Raw genomic sequence first — 17,266 nt, forward strand, 5'->3', positions numbered from 1 at the left:
CCTCCACCCACCCCCACACCTCCCCCCACTCACCCCCTCCCCTCCCCCCACCCCCACACCTCCCGCACTCACCCCCTCCCCTCCCCCCACCTCCCCCACTCTCACCCCCTCCCCTCCCCCCACCCCCCACACCTCCCCCACTCACCCCCTCCCCCCACCTCCCCCACTCACCCCCTCCTCTCCCCTCCCCTCCCCCACTCACCCCCTCCCCTCCACCCACCCCCCACCCCCCCCCACTCACCCCCTCCCCTCCCCCACCCCCCACACCTCCCCCACTCACACCCTCCCCTCCCCCCACCCCCCACACCTCCCCCACTCACCCCCTCCCCTCCACCCACCCCCCACACCTCCCCCACTGTCTAACACTCACCCATGTCCACCATTCCCCTCATATCTAAATCCATCGACCTCATGGAGGTTTATAAAATCATGAGGGACGTAGATCAGTGAACAGCCACAGTCTACTCCCCAAGGTAGGGAGTCTAAAACTGGAGGGCATCAGTTTCAGGTGGAGGGAAAGATTTAAAGGGACTTGAGGGGCAAGATTTTCACACAGAGGGTGGCGGGTACATGGAACGAGCTGCCAGAGGAAGTGGTAGAGACAGGTACAGGTACAAAGCTTAAAAAGTATAAGGACAGTTAAAGTCAAAGTGGAGTTTCTTGTCATAAGTCCATGTGTGCTCAGGTGCAATGAAAACTTACTTGCAGCAGCGTCACGGGCACAAGAGCTTCAGAGACACAACATTCACAAGAAAAACATCAAGTACGATCAAATTGTACAAGAAAGAACACAATTAGGACAAAGAAACAAGATCCATTGTAGTGCCAGGTGACCAAAGTGATGGTGGTGTTGCAAAGTGGTGTGGGCAGGAAAGGTTTCGAGGGATGAAGTGGGATGAGCTCAGGTAGATAACGTGGTCAGCAGGAATGAGTTGGCCGAAGAGTCTTCTCCCGTGTTATAACGACTCACCCACCTCTCCCAGTCCAACCTTCCACCGTCCCTCCCCAGATCTCTCGCGCAACCGCACCCCTCCCCCTCAGCACAGACTCCCCGCCCCCAGAATGTTTGTGGGCCCTCGGGGGTTAAATGGGGAGGGGTTGGCCTGGGGTTTGAGTGGCTGTCTGCTGGGGGCCGATGAGGAATGATCAGGGGGTGGTCTGTCCGGTTTGGGAACCAGGATCACCAGGAATGTCTTCCCAGACGCTGGGTTGTGGGGGAAATTCTGAGGGTGGGGGAGAGATTCGGTGGGGGGTCAATTCTGTGGGTGGGGAGATTCAGGGTGGGGGATAGATTCTGGGGTGGGGGAGAGATTCTGTTGGGGGGAGGTTTTGTGGGGCTGGGCAGATTCTGGCAAGGGGAGGGGGATGACCTGTGATGGGACCTCCCGCATTCACTCGCCCTCCTTGTTACAGATCCAGATCCCAGATGGTCCTGCCCCAACACGACCCGGCCGACATGTTGAGCCCCCCGCTCTCCCCCCAACCCCATGTCTCCCACCACCGTGCAGGTAAGATGGTAACCCCCCCAACCCCATTCCACCCCAAAGTGGGTGGAGGGGGCGGGTAGTGGGGGAGGGCTTTATGTTGGGAGAATGCCGGATGGGTCAAAGACAGGGTGGGATTGGGGGGGTTTGGGTGTAGTGGGGTGAGAGATAGTTTGTGAGGGTTGCATGGAGGAGAGCTTTGGGTTGGGGGGTATTGATGGGTGGATTTGGTGGGAGAGGGATTGGGGGGTGTTGGGTGGGGGACGGGATTGGGTGTAGTGATTGAGTGGGGAGGGGATTGGATGGGGTTTTTGGGTGGGGAGGGTTACGGTGGGGGTTTGGGTGGGGAGGGGTTACAGTGGGGGTACGGTGGGGGGTTTGGGTGGGGGAGGTTACGGTGGGGGTTTGGGTGGGGAGGGGGTACGGTGGGGGTTTGGGTGGGGAGGGGTTATGGTGGGGGTTTGGTGGGGGAGGGGGTACGGTGGGGTTTTGGGTGGGGAGGGGTTATGGTGGGGGGATTGGGTGGGGTGTTTGGGTGGGGGAGGGTTTATGGTGGGGGTTTGGGTGGGGGAGGTGTTATGGTGGGGGGTTTTGGTGGGGTGTTACGGTGGGGGTTTTGGTGGGGGGGGTTATGGTGGGGGGTTAGGGTGGGGGAGGGGTACGGTGGGGGGTTTGGGTGGGGGAGGGGTTATGGTGGGGGGTTCTGAGGGCACCCATGGGATCACCCCTCTGTGCTATCCCGGATCAGATCCCAGCGGCTGTGGGGGCTGTTGACGGGTCACCCCTCCCCTGTCGATCCAGTGGGGAGGGGGTCCTGTCGGGGAGGAGATACGGTGAGAACCTTCCTCCTCAACGCAGGCAGCAGAGGGTCATTGGACAGAGGGTGGGGAGGGGCGGCTCGATAACCCCACCCTGGGGATGACGTCAGCAGCACTCGGCGCTGTCTGTCCCCGACACCCCCGTATCTCAATGACTGTCCCCTCCTCCCCTCCCCTCCTCCCCTCCTCCCCTCCTCCCCTCCTCCTCCCCTCCCCTCCTCGTTCCCCTCCCCCCTCCTCTCCCCCCTCTCCTCCCCCCTCTCCCCCCTCCTCCTCCCCTCCCCTCCTCCCCTCCTCCCCTCCTCCCTCCCCCCCTCCCCTCCTCCCCTCCTCCCCTCCCCCTCCCCTCCCCCCTCCCTCCTCCCCTCCCCTCCTCCCCTCCTCCCCCTCCCTTCCTCCCCTCCCCCCCTCCCCCCTCCCCTCCCCTCCTCCCCCTCCCCCTCCCCTCCCCCCTCTCCTCCCCCCTCCTCCCCCCTCCCCCCCTCCTCCCCCCTCTCCTCCCCCCCTCCCCTCCCCCCTCCTCCCCCTCTCCTCCCCCCCTCCCCTCCCCCCTCCTCCCCTGCCCTCCCCCCTCCTCCCTCCTCCCTCTCCCCTCCTCCCTTCCTCCCCCTCCCTTCCTCCCCCTCCCCTCATCCCCTCCCCCTCCTCCCCTCCTTCCCCCTCTCTTTTCCCCTTCTCCTCCCTCCCTCCTCACCACCTCTCCCCTCCCCCTCCCCTCCCCACCCCACCCCACCCCACACTGAGCGATGAGTGACCACACCACCAACATCCGTCAAGTTCTGAACCAAACTCTGCTTCCTTTCCAGACGTGGCAGTCCTGGGGTTACCCTAACAACAGCACGGAGGGCACAACCCTGCCCACATCTCCCCCTGTGCAGGTAGGACCACCGCCTCCCCCCCCCCCCCCCCTCGCTGCAGGAACGGGTTGTGTCCAGGACCGGGAATGGCCAGGGTGGGAGCTGCCCGTCACCCACACTGGCTGCACATCTGGAGGGCCACAGGGGGACCCAAACATCTGGAACAGCGGCAGGGGGGACAACAAAGCTCAAACCAGTGTACCCCAGTGCTGGGGGAAAGGCCAGTGTGTGACACACTGTACCCCAGTGCTGGGGGAAAGGCCAGTGTGTGACACACTGTACCCCAGTGCTGGGGGGAAAGGCCAGTGTGTGACACACTGTACCCCAGTGCTGGGGGAAAGGCCAGTGTGTGACACACTGTACCCCAGTCCCGGGGGGAAAGGATTGTGTGTGACACACTGTACCCCAGTCCAATAGGAAGAGAACAGAGAATAGAACAGCACAGGAACAGGCCCTTTGGCCCATCATGTCTGTGCTGAACACGATGCCGAATTAAACCAAATCCCTTCTGCCTGCACATGATCCATCTCCCTCCATTCCCGGCATATTCATGTGTCTAAGAGCCTCCTAAACGCCACTATCGTATCTGCCTCGACCCCCCCCCTGGCAGCCCGTTCCAGGCACCCACCGCTCTCTGTGTAAAAAAAACGTACCTCACAAATCTCCTTTAAACTCTCCTCAATTTTAATTCTTGTACTTGACACTTGCACCCTGGAAAACAGACTCTGACTGTCTACCCTATCTATCCCTCTCACAATTTTATAAACCTCTATCAGGTCTCCCCTCAGCCCTCGCCGCTCCAGAGAGAACAACCCAAGTCTGTCCAACCTCTCCTTATAGCTCATGCCCTCTAATCCAGGCAGCGTCCTGGTGAACCTCTTCTGCAGTCTCTCCACATCCTTCCTGTAAGGGGCAACCAGAACTGCACACAATGCTCCAAAGCCGGCCTCACCACTGTTTTATCCAACTACAACATGACTTCCTGACTCTTATGCTCAATGCCCTAACGATGAGGACAAGCACACTGCACGCCTTCTTTACCGCCCTATCTACTTACGATGTCATCTTCAGGGAGCTGTGGGCTTGGACCCTAAGACCCCTCCGTACAGTAACGCTGTCAAGGGTCCTACAGTTTACTGTACACTTTCCCCTTACATCTGACGGCCCAAAGTGCAACGCCTCACAGCTGCCCGGATGAACATCCACCCTGAAAGGACAGAGTGTGACACAATGCACCATTGTTCTGTGACGGGGAGGGAGCCGATCTGTTTCAGACTGACGTGTTCCCCTCACTTTGACCCTCAGAGTGCAGAGCTGGATGCGGCTGGGCTACAGAGGGTGCTGAACGAAGTCTTCCTCTGCGGTGAGTGACTGGCTGCCGGCTCGTGTCCCCGCACGGCGACTGCTCCTTCTCTGCCCGTGTGTGTCGGGTTGTATTGTGGAGGGCCGTGGGTGTCACGTGACAGCGCTGCCCATTACCTGGTCGAAAGACACACCACTGTCAGTCAAGGTTTGGCTCCACCCCACCCATCAGTGCACACCTGACCATTGGTCCCTTTAAGCACCTTTGTACTTGGCCTCGGGCCGTTGGCCTTTTTGAACTACCTGGGCTGGACCTCTCCAGCACTATAAAGAGTGCCACATGTGCCTGGTTCGCTCTCTTTGACTGCTCCGAGGGATTCATCCTCCTTGATCCCAGGCCGAGGAGCTGTGGAACGGCGCTGGAGAGATCGTTGGTAAGGCGTGCACTTCAATAGGGTTAGGAGCGTTCTAGTTGGTATTGCCGGTAGCGTAGAGCTGTGCCTGCATGGAGTCAAGGGGTGGCGAGCATCGTATTGCTTTTCCTTGATTGTCTGTACCCAGTTCATTGTGTGTGCGTGTGTATGTTTTACCCTTGTTGTGATTTTCCCCTGCTCGCTATCACCAGTGCGCGCGCGTGTGCGTGTTGCCCCCGTTACCTCTCTCCCCGCGTTTGTCTTTTGTAAATAAGTCATCTATCTCTCAGACTGTGTTCAGAGTCCTCGCCTCTGAGACCTCGAATCTGTTTCACAACACGGGTGCTGATGCCCGTCTTCTCTCCGACAGATGAGAGGCCGTCGGAGGGGTTCAGCCTCGACCACTGCCGTGCGATGGCGCTCCTCATCAACGTATCCTACCGCTCGATGCAGTGGGGACCAGGGGCACCGTCGGCCGGGAGGGGTGCGGACGGACATTGGGGGAGAGGATGTGGGGAAGCGTGGGGGGAAGTGGGGATAGTCTCGACGGCAATAGACACAGGGGCAGTTTGGGGGGAGTGGACTCTGGGAGGGGGCAGATGTGAGCAGAGAGTGGGAGGATGATTAGAGGTGGCCGGACACAGTGAGGGAGTGGCCGGCACTGTGGTGCAGCGGGCAGAGCCACCGCCTCACAGGCCCAGAGACCCCGGTTCGATCCCGACCTCGGGTGCTGTCTGTGTGGAGTCTGCACGCTCTCCCCGGGACCGGCTGAGACGGTGTGGGCTGTTGGACGGGTGTGGTCAGTGGGGGGGGGGGGGGGTTAGACCAGACTGCGCAATGGAGAAGTGGGCGGACAGTGGAATTGGACAGGAGACTGGATGGTTGGTGGTGGGGGGATTGGGGTGGGCAGGGATTGGGCGGGAGTGGGATTAGGACAGACTGGAATTTGGGTGGTTGGGGGGGCGGTTGGGGGCAGTGTCCAGCCGGAGACTGGAAGCTGGGCTTGAGTTACAAAGACCAGTGTTGGGTGGGGGGAGCAGGAGGGTGGCGGGAGACAGATTGGGAGGGGTCAAGGGGTAAGGAGGGGGTCTGGGCATGGGGGTCCCACTCAGCCTGGGGTAAACCAGACCCGGGCTCTGGGGAGTGATCCGAACCCTCGCAGATATTGAACTGCAGCAGTGAACAGTGGTGATCCTGTAGCCCAGGCAGTCTGGAGAGGGTGGGTTCACACCCTGCCTCGTGCACTCACACTGGCCTCGCACACACTGGCCTCACAAATGACACACTCATTGGTCACACACATACACACACACACACACACACACACACACGCTGACGGAGGAAACACAATGTCCCTGCCGTCGGCCACATCAGGGCACATCTATTGGTCTCCGCCTGCCCACAGCAGCCTCCTGCCTCTACAGTGGCACCCTCCCTTCCCCACAGCAGCTTCAGCGGGCAGTGGGATGGGGGGAAAGAGCCCCATGGTCGGTATCTTGAGCCTTAACTGGTGGTCACAGTTCAACAGTTTAGGAAGACTCAACAAACAGGATTTCAGACGCTTCTGGGAAAAGATTGAGGCTCTAAAGGTATTGGAATTGGTTTATTATTGTCACCCGTACCGAGATACAGTGAAGAGCTTTTGTCTGCCTGCCATCCTGACAGATCATTCTGTACATTGAGGACGTACAAAAGGGAAAAACAGAATGCAGAATAAAGTGTCAGCATTACAGAGAAAGTGCAGTGCAGGCAGACAATAAGGTGCAAGGGATGTGATGGGGTAGATTGTGAGGTCAGAGTCCATATTTAGAGTGCGAGAGGTCTGTTCAAGAGTCTGATAACAGCGGGACAGAAGCTGTCCTGGAGCCTGGTGGTACGTGCTTTCAGGCTTCTCCCCGATGGGAGGGAGGAGAAGAGGGAATGTCCGGGGTGGAGGGGTCTTTGATTATGTTGGCTGCTTTCCACGGGAAGTGTAGGCAGAGTCCACGGAGGGGAGGCTGGTTTTTGTGAAGGGAGTATGATCATTCCCAGAGGTGGTGGGTTTGCCTGTGAGGAGGCAGGGGCTGTAATCTTGAGTCTCGGAGAATGAGAGGTGATACTGAAATGTACACGACAAAGATTGTCGACATCTCGGGTTGAAACCCTGCACTGGGACTGAGAGTGGAGAGGGGGTGGCTGGTGTAAGATGGAGAGGGGAGACAGGGGCCCAAGGTGACTGGTGAACTGAGGAGGGGTGGAAGATGGAGGGCAGGTTGAGCCAGGTAGGGGAGAGGAGGGGTGAAGTTGGGAGACTTGTACTTACCTGTGCTGGTCCCAATTACCCACAGTTGGTCTGTAGCCTTCTGTGTCTTGGAGATTTCAAGTGTCTGTCCAGATTGCTATTGGAATTGGTTTATTATTGTCACTTGTACCGAGGTGCAGTGAAAAACTTGTCTTGCATACCGATCGTACAGATCAATTCATTACACAGTGCAGGTACATTGGGTTAGTACAGAGTGCATTGAGGTAGTACGGGGTAAAAACAGAGTAAAGTGTCACAGCTACAGAGAAAGTGCAGTGCAATAAGGTGCAAGGTCACAACAAGGTAGATCGTGAGGTCAGAGTCCATCTCATCGTATAAGGGAACCGTTCAATAGTCTTATCACGGTGGGGTAGAAGCTGTCCTTGAGCCTGGTGGTACGTGCCCTCAGGCTAGAAGCAGTACATTTGTAAGACTGTAACCACCCAAAGGGCTTGTTTCCCTGCTGTGTGACCCTGACACCTGACAGACACCAAACAGTGTGGTGTGGGTATTTTTGGCCAGGGGGTGATTCTGGGACCCTCCCTGCCCACCGTGAGAGACCCTCCACCCCAGACGCGTTCAGCGGGTGGGGCAGTCGGTGCTCTCGGGGCCCAGACAGGCTTTGGGTTGTTGGGGGATGGGCAGGGGAACGGAACCAAAGCCTGGCTGGGACGGAGAATGGAACAGGGACAGGCCCTTCGGCCCACAGTGTCTGTGCCGGACACAGTGCCAGACCAAATCCCTTCTGCCTGCATAGGACCCACATCCCTCCATCCCCTGCAGATTCCTAGGTCTATCCAACAGCCTCTTAAACACCTCCTTTGTATCTGCCTCCACCACCACCCCTGGCAGCCCGTTCCAGGCACCCACCACTCTCTGTATAAAACAAAACTTGCCCCGACATCTCCTTTAAACTTTCCCCCTCTCACCTTAAAGCTGTGCCCTCTAATATTTAACATTTCCACCCTGGGAAAAAAATTCTGACGGTCTACCTTATCTCTGCCTCTCATAATTTTATAAACCTCTATCAGGTCTCCCCTCAGCCTCCGCCGCTCCAGAGGAAACAACCCAAGTTTGTCCAACCTCTCCTCATAGTACCTGCCCTCTAATCCAGGCAGCGAACCTCTTCCGCACCCTCTCCGAAGTCTCCACATCCTCCCTGTAATGGGGGCGACCAGAACTGTGCGCAACACTCCAAGTGCGGTCGAACCAAAGTTTTATACAGGTGCAACGTGATTTCCTGACTCTTGTACTCAACATCCTGACCGATGAAGGCAAGCGTGCCGTATGCCTTCTTCACCACCCTATTGACTTGTGTTGGCACTTTCAGGGAGCTATGGACTTGCACCCCAAGATCTCTCTGCACAGTCATGACCTTATTGAGTGGTGGGTCAGGTCAGAGGGACTGAATGGCCGTCCCTTGGTGTCCTTCTGCGTGTCGGCCCAGAGGGCTGACAGGTTGAAGGTCCTTCCTCTCCAAGGGTGGGCTTCCTTCCCTTGCCCACTGCCCGTGTCATCGCCAGGAGGTCCCGCTGGGAATATCCCATCCTGAGACAGAACAGAAGTTCCTGCCGGATAGACCCTAGCTCCCTGCCCCTCCATTCCCCCGGCTCCTCCCTCCCTCCTGCCCCACGTTGAGGCAGGCCGATCCCTTCATTGGCTTTGCCATCAGCTCAGGTGCCCTCCCCCCCCCCCAACCCATTGGCCCATTTCTGCACCCACCAACCTTCACCCCCAGATCCCATTGGTGGTCACCGGGCGCAGGTTACTGGACTTGATTGTGATTGGCTGTGACGTAGCGGGGCGTCACGCATCGCGAGTAGGATCTCCCGCTGAGTTCTTCCTCCTGTTCTTCAGGATCTCTTCCACGAGAGGGACGTGGAGGGCTCGGGACTGTTGGATCTGACCGGACTGTTTGACTGCTTGTACGACATGGGTGAGTGTTGGTCGTGTCCTTTGGGGCCACCAGGTTCCCAGTGATCGCCGCCGGACCTTGAGGTGAACGAAAGCTGTCAAATTTCAGAGCAAAAAACCGGGAAGGGAGGGGGGGAGCAAGGATCAATGGACAACCAGTGGCCTTCAGGCTGGGGGAGTTTATTGTCACGTGCACAAGTCCATGTGTGCACAGGCGCAATGATAAACTTACCTGCAGCAGCATCACGGGCACAGAGCTTCATGTAAGCAGCGTTCACAAGAAAAACATAAATTAAACATAAATTATACACAATTTTTACAAGAAATAACACAATTAGAACAAAAAACAAAGTCCATTTTAGTGCATCACAGTGTTGCTCAACTGTAGTGATTCGGGTTGTGCCGGTCGGTTCAAGAACCGAATGGTTGAAGGGCAGTAGCTGTTCCTGAACCTGGTGGTGTGGGACTTCAGGCTTCTGTACCTCCGGCCCGATGGGAGCTGTGAGAAGGTGGCACGGCCCGGACGGTGGGGATCCTGGATGACAGACTGGAAGAAGAATAACAATGGGGTTGAAGGAAGGGTTAGGGTTGGTTACTTCCTCACTTAATCACAATGCAGAACGAGGCCATTTGGCCCACCGGGTCCCTGCTGACTCCCAATAGAGCAATCTAGTCTCATCCTCTCTTTATCTCCCTGTACCCCTAAGGCTTGTTCTCGCTCACCCCGTCCCCATCAACTCCTATTTTGCTGCTTACCTATGGTGGGGGCCATTCACAGTGGGCAAGTAACGTGTCACGTGGAAGGAAACTGGACAGTCTCCCGGTGCCGGAGACCCGGGTTCGATCCCAACCTCGGGCGCTGCCCGTGTGTGGAGTCTGCACGTTTCTTCCCGTGACCACGTGGCTCTCCCCGGGTGCTCCGGTTCCCTCCCACGTCCCCAACCACGTGCGGGGTGGGGCGGTTCATTGGCTGCTGTAAATAGCACCCCCCCCTCCCCCTGGTGTGTGGGTGAGGGGGGGGGAGTTGATGGGAAATGTGGGGAGAGTTGGTGAATGAAGGTGATTGCTCTCCGAGCCAGCAGACTTGATGGGCTGAACGTCCTCATCCCGTGTTGTGAAGAGGCGTGGACGACATCCGTAACTTGCACTGCCCTGCCCTTCTGGTGTCTGCAGCGTTCGCCTGCACCGTGCTGGGGATGCTGCGGCCTGACGCGCTGCTCTCTCTCCCTTCTCTCGTCCCCCAGGTTACCCAGCCAGCAGGTCGGCTCAGAAGCTGATAGCCCTGAGGTACGCTGACCCGTTGGGCAGGATGAGCCTGGTGAGTTTCATCCACTGCTGCCTCCGCCTGGAGTTCACCACCAGTAAGTGTCTCTCCACCTCTGAGCCGGACCCTTCGGCCCTTTGTCCCTGTGCTGGCTCTCTTGGAAAAACTACCCCGCTGTGATAAGACTATTGAACGGTTCCCTTATACGATGAGATGAACTCCTGACCTCACGATCTACCTTGTTGTGACCTTGCACCTTATTGCACTGCACTTTCTCTGTAGCTGTGACACTTTACTCTGTACTGTTATTGTTTTTACCTGTACTACATCAATGCACTCTGTGCTAACCCATTGTAACTGCACTGTGTAATGAATTGACCTGTATGATCGGTTTGTCAGACCAGTTTTTCACTGTACCTCGGTACAAGTGACAATAATAAACCAACACCAATACCGCTGGAATCTGAAACCAAAGCAGAGACGGTGGGAGATCTCAGCCAGTCAGGCAGCATCCGTGGAAAGAGAATCCAACGCGATCCCGTCACCTGTCGGATCTTCCCCCCTCCTCCTGTGACCCAAGCAGAGATTCACTTCTCGGGTCACAAGTCATATGGCAGGGAAATGGGCTTTTTGGCCCAACAGGTCCGTGCCGACCAAGATGCCCCATCCAAGCTGGTCCCATTTGGCCCATGACCTTCTCACCCTTTCCTATCCGTGTCCCTGTCCAAGTGTCCTTTAAACGTTGTTACTGTACCCGCCTCAACCACTTCCTCTGGCAGCTCGTTCCACACGGATACCAACCATGTGTAAAAAAAAAGTTGCCCCTTTTAAATCTCTCCCTCTCACCTTAAACCTATGCCCTCTAGTTCTTGATTCCCTGACCCCAGGAAAAAGACTGTGTGCATTCACCCTGTCTATGCCCCTCACGGTTTTATACACCTCTATACGATCACTTCTCGGTCTCACACACTCCCAAGGAATAAAGTCCCAGCCTGTCCAACCCCTCCCTATAACTCAGGCCCTTGAGTCCCGGCAACATCCTGGTAAATCTTTTCTTCATTCTTTCCAGTTTAATCACATCTTTCCCATAGCAGGGCGACCAAAACTGAACACAGTACTCCAAGTGCGGCTTCACCAGCATCCTGTACAACTGCAATATAACATCCCAACTTCTGTACTCAGTGCCCTGACTGATGAAGGTCAGCGTGCCGAGCACCTTCACCACGCTGTCTACCTGCGACGCCACTTTCAGGGAACCATGGACTTGTATTTGTTCCTCTTCCAATCTAGTGAACTGCGTTCGGTGCTCACAGTGTGGTCTCCTCTACACTAGAGAAACCAAACACAGGTTGGGCAATCACTTTGCAGGACACCTGCGCTCAGTCCGCAGGGGTGATCCAGAGCTTCCTGTGGCCTGTCACTTTAATTCCCCATCCTACTCCCTTTCTGACCTGTCTGTCTATGGCCTCCTGCCCTGCCACAGTGAAGTCCAATGTACACGAGAAGAACACTTCTTCCATCTGGAACGAACGCTGAATTTTCCAGCTGGTCTCTCATCGTTTCCATTGATCATTGCCTATGTCCCTTTCTCACCTCACCTTCTGAGACATTAACTGGTTTCTCTTTCCACAGATGCTGCTTGGCTGGCTGAGTTCTTCCAGCCTGGATTTGTTTCTGACTCTTTGGAAGTCAGTCCCATGCCATAGAATCCCCATCACCCTTTCCAAGTGTAGGAAGGATGTGATGAAACCGGAGAGTGTGCTGGAAAGATCTGCAGGAACTTGTTGCCAGGTCAGGAGGGCTTAAGTTAATAGGGAGAGGCTGGATAGTCTGGGACTGTTTTCCCTGGAGCGAAGGAGGCTGAGGGGTGACCTCATGGAGGTTTATAAAATCACGAGGAGCACAGATAAGCTGGACAGCCACTGTCTTTTGTTCCCAAAGGAGTCTAAAACTAGAAGGCAAAGTTTTAAGGTGGTAATTGGTTTATTATTGTCATATGTATCAAGACACAGTGGAAAGCTTCTGTTTGCCTGCTATCCTGGGAGATCAAGAGTTCATCGTCATCACATCAGAGGTCTGTTCAAGAGTCTGATAAAAGCGGGATAGAAGTTGTCCCTGGGCCTGGTGGTATGTGCTCTCAAGTCTTTGTATCTACTGCCCGATGGGCGGGGGGAGAAGAGAGAATGTCCGGGGTGGGAGGGGTCCTCGATTATGTTGGCTGCTTCACCGAGGCAGCGGGAAGTGTAGACGGAATCAGTGGAGGGGAGGCTGGTTTGTGTGCTGAGCTGGGCTGTGTCCACAACTCTCTGCAGTTTCTTGTGGCCTTGGACAGAGCAGTTGCCACACCGAGCCGTGACGCATTCAGATAGGAGAGAGGGGAAAGGTTGAAAGGGGAGCTGAGGGGCAACTTTTCCGGCAGAAAGTGGCGGATATGTGGAACGAGCCGCCAGAGGAAGCGGTAGAGGCGGGTACAGTTACAATGTTTAAAAGACATTTGGACAGGTTCATGGATGGGAAAGGTGTCGAGGGATATGGGCCAAACACAGGCAAGTGGGATTAGTGTAGACAGACATCTTGGTCAGCACGGACAAGTTGGGCCAAAGGGCCTGTTTCTGTGTTGTATGACAGTGGTCAACCCATTAAATTTGGAATCAAATTCCCAGAATTGGATGGTTGTGGAGTTGGGAGAGATTACTGGGATGGTGAGGGGGAAACGAGGAGGATCGGAAATCATGGAGGAGAACGAGTTGACCGGCCCCTGCCCAGTGGACTGTTTCGACTTCCGGTGACCCTAATCACTGTGTTTGCTCTTTCAGAGATGTTTAACAGGTTAAGCGGAGCCGGCCAGGACTCAGTCTGGGTGCAGAGGAGGTAAGGGGGAGGCTTGAACCTTGACACTCTCTCCACACAGCAGGCCACTCCACATCCCTGGCTGGGTCCCACATCCCTCTCCTGGGAGCGGCCAGGAACCCGCGGAGCTGAGAAGCAGGGGGACGGATGGAGGGAGGGAGGGGAGGTGTCTGAATTCGGGGAGGGAGATGAGGGATGGAGGGATGTGGGCCTGGTGTCCCGCCCCAACCCTTCCCCTGCTGGTGTCCTGCCCTTCCCCTGCTGGTGTACCCCCCCTAAACCCTTCCCCTGCTGGTGTCCTGCCCTTCCCCTGCTGGTGTACCCCCCCCTAAACCCTTCCCCTGCTGGTGTCCTGCCCTTCCCTGGTGTACCCCCCTAAACCCTTCCCCTGCTGGTGTCCCCCACTAACCCTTCCCCTGCTGGTGTCCCGCCCTAACTGTCCCTCTAACTGCCCTCCCCCCGGCGTCTATCACTCTAATCCTTCCCCCAGCACCCTCCCTGAATGCTGGATGCGAACAATACCCTCATTCTCTGCCTCGGTGTGTCCTCTCCCCTGCAGTGGATGCTCTACACCACCTACTTTTAATGGACTGGATCAGCTGGGTCACTGCCCGCACCTCTGGACAGGAGACGATATCCCGGCCGGAAGCGTTCCCACTCCAAAGGGCTTGGATCCCAGTGGGACCAAGGTGGACTGAGCCGGGAACCGCTGGATGTATGGGAGCCACCCTTCCCTCTGGCCACCGAGGGTCCCAGCCAGACGTTGACCAGCCCTGCCCCCGGCCCACGCTGCCTCTGAGCCCTGGAATGCCCCGCGCCCCCCTCGGATTCTGCCACTCACCAGCAACAAGTTACAGCAGCCACTTAACCCGCCGAACCCAGGAGGAAACCGGAGCGCCCGGGGAAACACACGTGGTCACAGGGAGAACGTGGAGACTCCTCACAGACGGCACCCGAGGGCGGGATAGAACCAGATGTGGGGGGAGGGGAGCGGAGGGGTCGCCCCATCGGGATCCACCCTCCCCGAATGTTTCCCATAATTGCCTCCCTTACTCATCCAGCACTGGGAGCCTTTGTGTCCCTGCTTGTCACCCTCCAGCAGCTGTCTCCCTCTTCCCCCTCCACCCTCCCCCCCCCTCCTGACTCCACCTTGCTCATCATCTGCCCCCCTCCTCCCCCCACTCCACCTACCACCCAATGGCCTCTGTCTCCCCCTCCCCTCTTTATACCGGACACCTCCCCTCTCCACTCCCAGCCCCAAAGCAGGTCTCGAGCCAAAACGTCGACAGTTCCTTTCCCTCCCCCACGGACGCTGCTCGACCCTCCAGCAGATAGTTTGTTGCTCGAGATTCCAGCACCCGCAGTCTCCGTGTGTCCCGCCGCGCCACCGGGGACCTGTGCTCCGGGTGCCAGGCCCACCTTTGCGTTGACATTTTGACTTTGACTGAGACACCAGCCCCACCGCCCTGCTCAGCCAACGGTCTAAAACTGGGGCGACGCATACAAGGCTTCCTCACAACGGCAGCGTGAAACACAGAGATTCCCCGGGCAGCATCAATGGAAGCAGCAAAGCCAGTCGAGTGAAAGTGTATCTGAAGCGGAGTTGTCCTGGCAACGGGCAATGGCTTGGTAATGCTCTCTGAGCTGGAGGCTGAAGCCTGTCTGAGATCCCCAGGTTGTGTTCGGAGTGTGCTGAGGGGAAGGCCAGTGTGTGACGCACTGTACCCCCAGTGCTGAGGGGAAGGCCAGTGTGTGACACACTGTACCCCAGTGCTGGGGGGGCCAGTGTGTGACACACTGTACCCCAGTGCTGGGGGGAAGGCCAGTGTGTGACACACTGTACCCCCAGTGCTGAGGGGAAGGCCAGTGTGTGACACACTGTACCCCAGTGCTGGGGGGAAGGCCAGTGTGTGACACACTGTACCCCCAGTGCTGAGGGGAAGGCCAGTGTGACACACTGTACCCCCAGTGCCGGGGGGGAAAGGACAGTGTGTGACGCACTGTACCCCCAGTGCTGAGGGGAAAGGACAGTGTGTGACAGACTGTACCCCCAGTGCCGGGGGAAAGGACAGTGTGTGACACACTGTACCCCAGTGCCGGGGGGAGAGGACAGTGTGTCACACACTGTACCCCAGTGCTGGGGGGAAAGGACAGTGTGTGACACACTGTACCCCCAGTGCCGGGGGAAAGGACAGTGTGTCACACACTGTACCCTCAGTGCCGGGGGGAAAGGACAGTGTGTGACAGACTGTACCCCCAGTGCCGGGGGGAAAGGACAGTGTGTGACACACTGTACCCCAGTGCCGGGGGGAAGGACAGTGTGTGACACACTGTACCCCCAGTGCCGGGGGAAAAGGACAGTGTGTGACACTCTATACCCCAGTGCTGGTGGGGAAGGGGGGAGGACAGTGTGTGACACACTGTACCCCAGTGCCGGGGGGAAAGGACAGTGTGTGACACACTGTACCCCCAGTGCTGAGGGGAAAGGACAGTGTGTAACGCACTGTACCCCCAGTGCTGAGGGGAAAGGACAGTGTGTGACACACTGTACCCCAGTGCTGGGGGGAAAGGACAGTGTGTGACACACTGTACCCCCAGTGCTGAGGGGAAAGGACAGTGTGTGACACACTGTACCCCAGTGCTGGGGGGAAAGGACAGTGTGTGACACACTGTACCCCCAGTGCCGGGGGGAAAGGACAGTGTGTGACACACTGTACCCTCAGTGCCGGGGGGAAAGGACAGTGTGTGACACACTGTACCCCCAGTGCCGGGGGGAAAGGACAGTGTGTGACACACTGTACCCCAGTGCCGGGGGGAAAGGACAGTGTGTGACACACTGTACCCCCAGTGCTGAGGGGAAAGGACAGTGTGTGACGCACTGTACCCCCAGTGCTGAGGGGAAAGGACAGTGTGTGACACACTGTACCCCCAGTGCCGGGGGAAAAGGACAGTGTGTGACACTCTATACCCCAGTGCTGGTGGGGGGAGGGGGGAGGACAGTGTGTGACACACTGTACCCCAGTGCTGGGGGGAAAGGACAGTGTGTGACACACTGTACCCCCAGTGCTGAGGGGAAAGGACGGTGTGTAACGCACTGTACCCCCAGTGCTGAGGGGAAAGGACAGTGTGTGACGCACTGTACCCCAGTGCCGGGGGGGAAGGACAATGTGTGACACACTGTACCCCCAGTGCTGAGGGGAAGGCCAGTGTGTGACACACTGTACCCCAGTGCCGGGGGAAAGGACAGTGTGTGACACACTGTACCCCAGTGCCGGGGGGGAAGGACAGTGTGTGACACACTGTACCCCAGTGCTGAGGGGAAAGGACAGTGTGTGACACACTGTACCCCAGTGCCGGGGGGAAAGGACAGTGTGTGACACACTGTACCCCAGTCCCAAGTTAAACTCCTTGTTCACCTGACACCATAAAAGAATGAATTTTCGTTTTACCTGCTTTGCTGATTCACTGTTTTACTTTGAAATCTTTTGTATTTTGTCTCTTTTCAATAAGAAAAATTTGATTAAAATGTGGCCACGGAGTATGCGAATTGTGCCGTTCCATGAATCCTGCTTCTTGTTTTGAAATTAAAGCAGAAAGTGCCTGAAACACTCAGAGTCAGAAAGCATCTGTGGAGAGTTTATGTTTCTGGTCCAAGACCACTTATCAGAACTGGGAAGAGAGTCAACAATTAGTTATAACTTGTAGAGAGCACGGAGGAAAGATGGACAGGATAAAGGAAGTACTTGTGATGGGGTGAGGACAGGGTTGCAGTGGGGATAAGTCATCCAGTTAAATGGACTAATGGGGCAGTTCAAGGGTGATTCTGTTTCTTTGTCTGTGTTGTGTGTTGCAAAATGCAGGTTTGTGGGACGTGCCCAGCAGGTCAGACTGTGGTAAATGGAGTGGGTAAAACTTGGCCAATGTCACAGGTGGACGACTTACAGCAGAAATGGCCGATTCTGATACACACAAAGAAAGCAAGTTCCCTGAAGCTGTAGGGTCCAGCGTTGAGTTCAGAAGGACGCAGCGGGCCCGTACGGAAGATGAGATGTTGTTCCTTATCCTCCAGTGGACCTCGTTGTC

At 56.8% G+C, this 17,266-nt stretch overlaps 2 protein-coding genes across 6 annotated transcripts; one reads left to right on the forward strand and one right to left on the reverse strand.

Annotated features, from left to right (window-relative positions):
* The first annotated feature begins 1,415 nt into the window (after nucleotides 1–1,415).
* On the forward strand, nucleotides 1,416–16,805 carry LOC127575429 (calpain-3-like). Of its 5 annotated transcripts, none has more exons than XR_007957055.1 (10): nucleotides 1,416–1,508; nucleotides 3,109–3,180; nucleotides 4,465–4,522; nucleotides 5,245–5,306; nucleotides 6,395–6,463; nucleotides 9,013–9,091; nucleotides 10,314–10,430; nucleotides 13,150–13,204; nucleotides 13,743–16,114; nucleotides 16,453–16,805. XR_007957055.1 is itself a non-coding variant. In XM_052025296.1 (10 exons), the coding sequence occupies exons 1-9, from the start codon at nucleotides 1,488–1,490 to the stop codon at nucleotides 13,165–13,167; spliced, it is 612 nt and encodes a 203-aa protein (XP_051881256.1). In that variant the 5' UTR covers nucleotides 1,416–1,487; the 3' UTR covers nucleotides 13,168–13,204; nucleotides 13,743–13,890. The 5 variants fall into 5 exon arrangements, 3 of the variants coding, with proteins under 3 accessions (XP_051881256.1, XP_051881255.1, XP_051881257.1); XM_052025296.1 differs by lacking the exon at nucleotides 16,453–16,805 and adding an exon at nucleotides 11,966–12,124 and having other exon boundaries at nucleotides 10,314–10,387; nucleotides 13,743–13,890; XR_007957056.1 differs by lacking the exons at nucleotides 13,743–16,114; nucleotides 16,453–16,805 and adding an exon at nucleotides 11,966–12,124.
* Nucleotides 14,738–16,609, reverse strand: LOC127575523 (uncharacterized). The gene is made up of 3 exons (XM_052025457.1): nucleotides 16,600–16,609; nucleotides 14,964–15,901; nucleotides 14,738–14,926 (listed from the first exon to the last, which is right to left on the reverse strand). Exons 1-3 carry the CDS (start codon nucleotides 16,607–16,609, stop codon nucleotides 14,738–14,740), a joined length of 1,137 nt encoding a protein of 378 aa, XP_051881417.1.
* Nucleotides 16,806–17,266: the final 461 nt, after the last annotated feature.

This window comes from Pristis pectinata, chromosome 10, assembly GCF_009764475.1.
Source record: "Pristis pectinata isolate sPriPec2 chromosome 10, sPriPec2.1.pri, whole genome shotgun sequence".
Taxonomy (NCBI): domain Eukaryota; kingdom Metazoa; phylum Chordata; class Chondrichthyes; order Rhinopristiformes; family Pristidae; genus Pristis; species Pristis pectinata.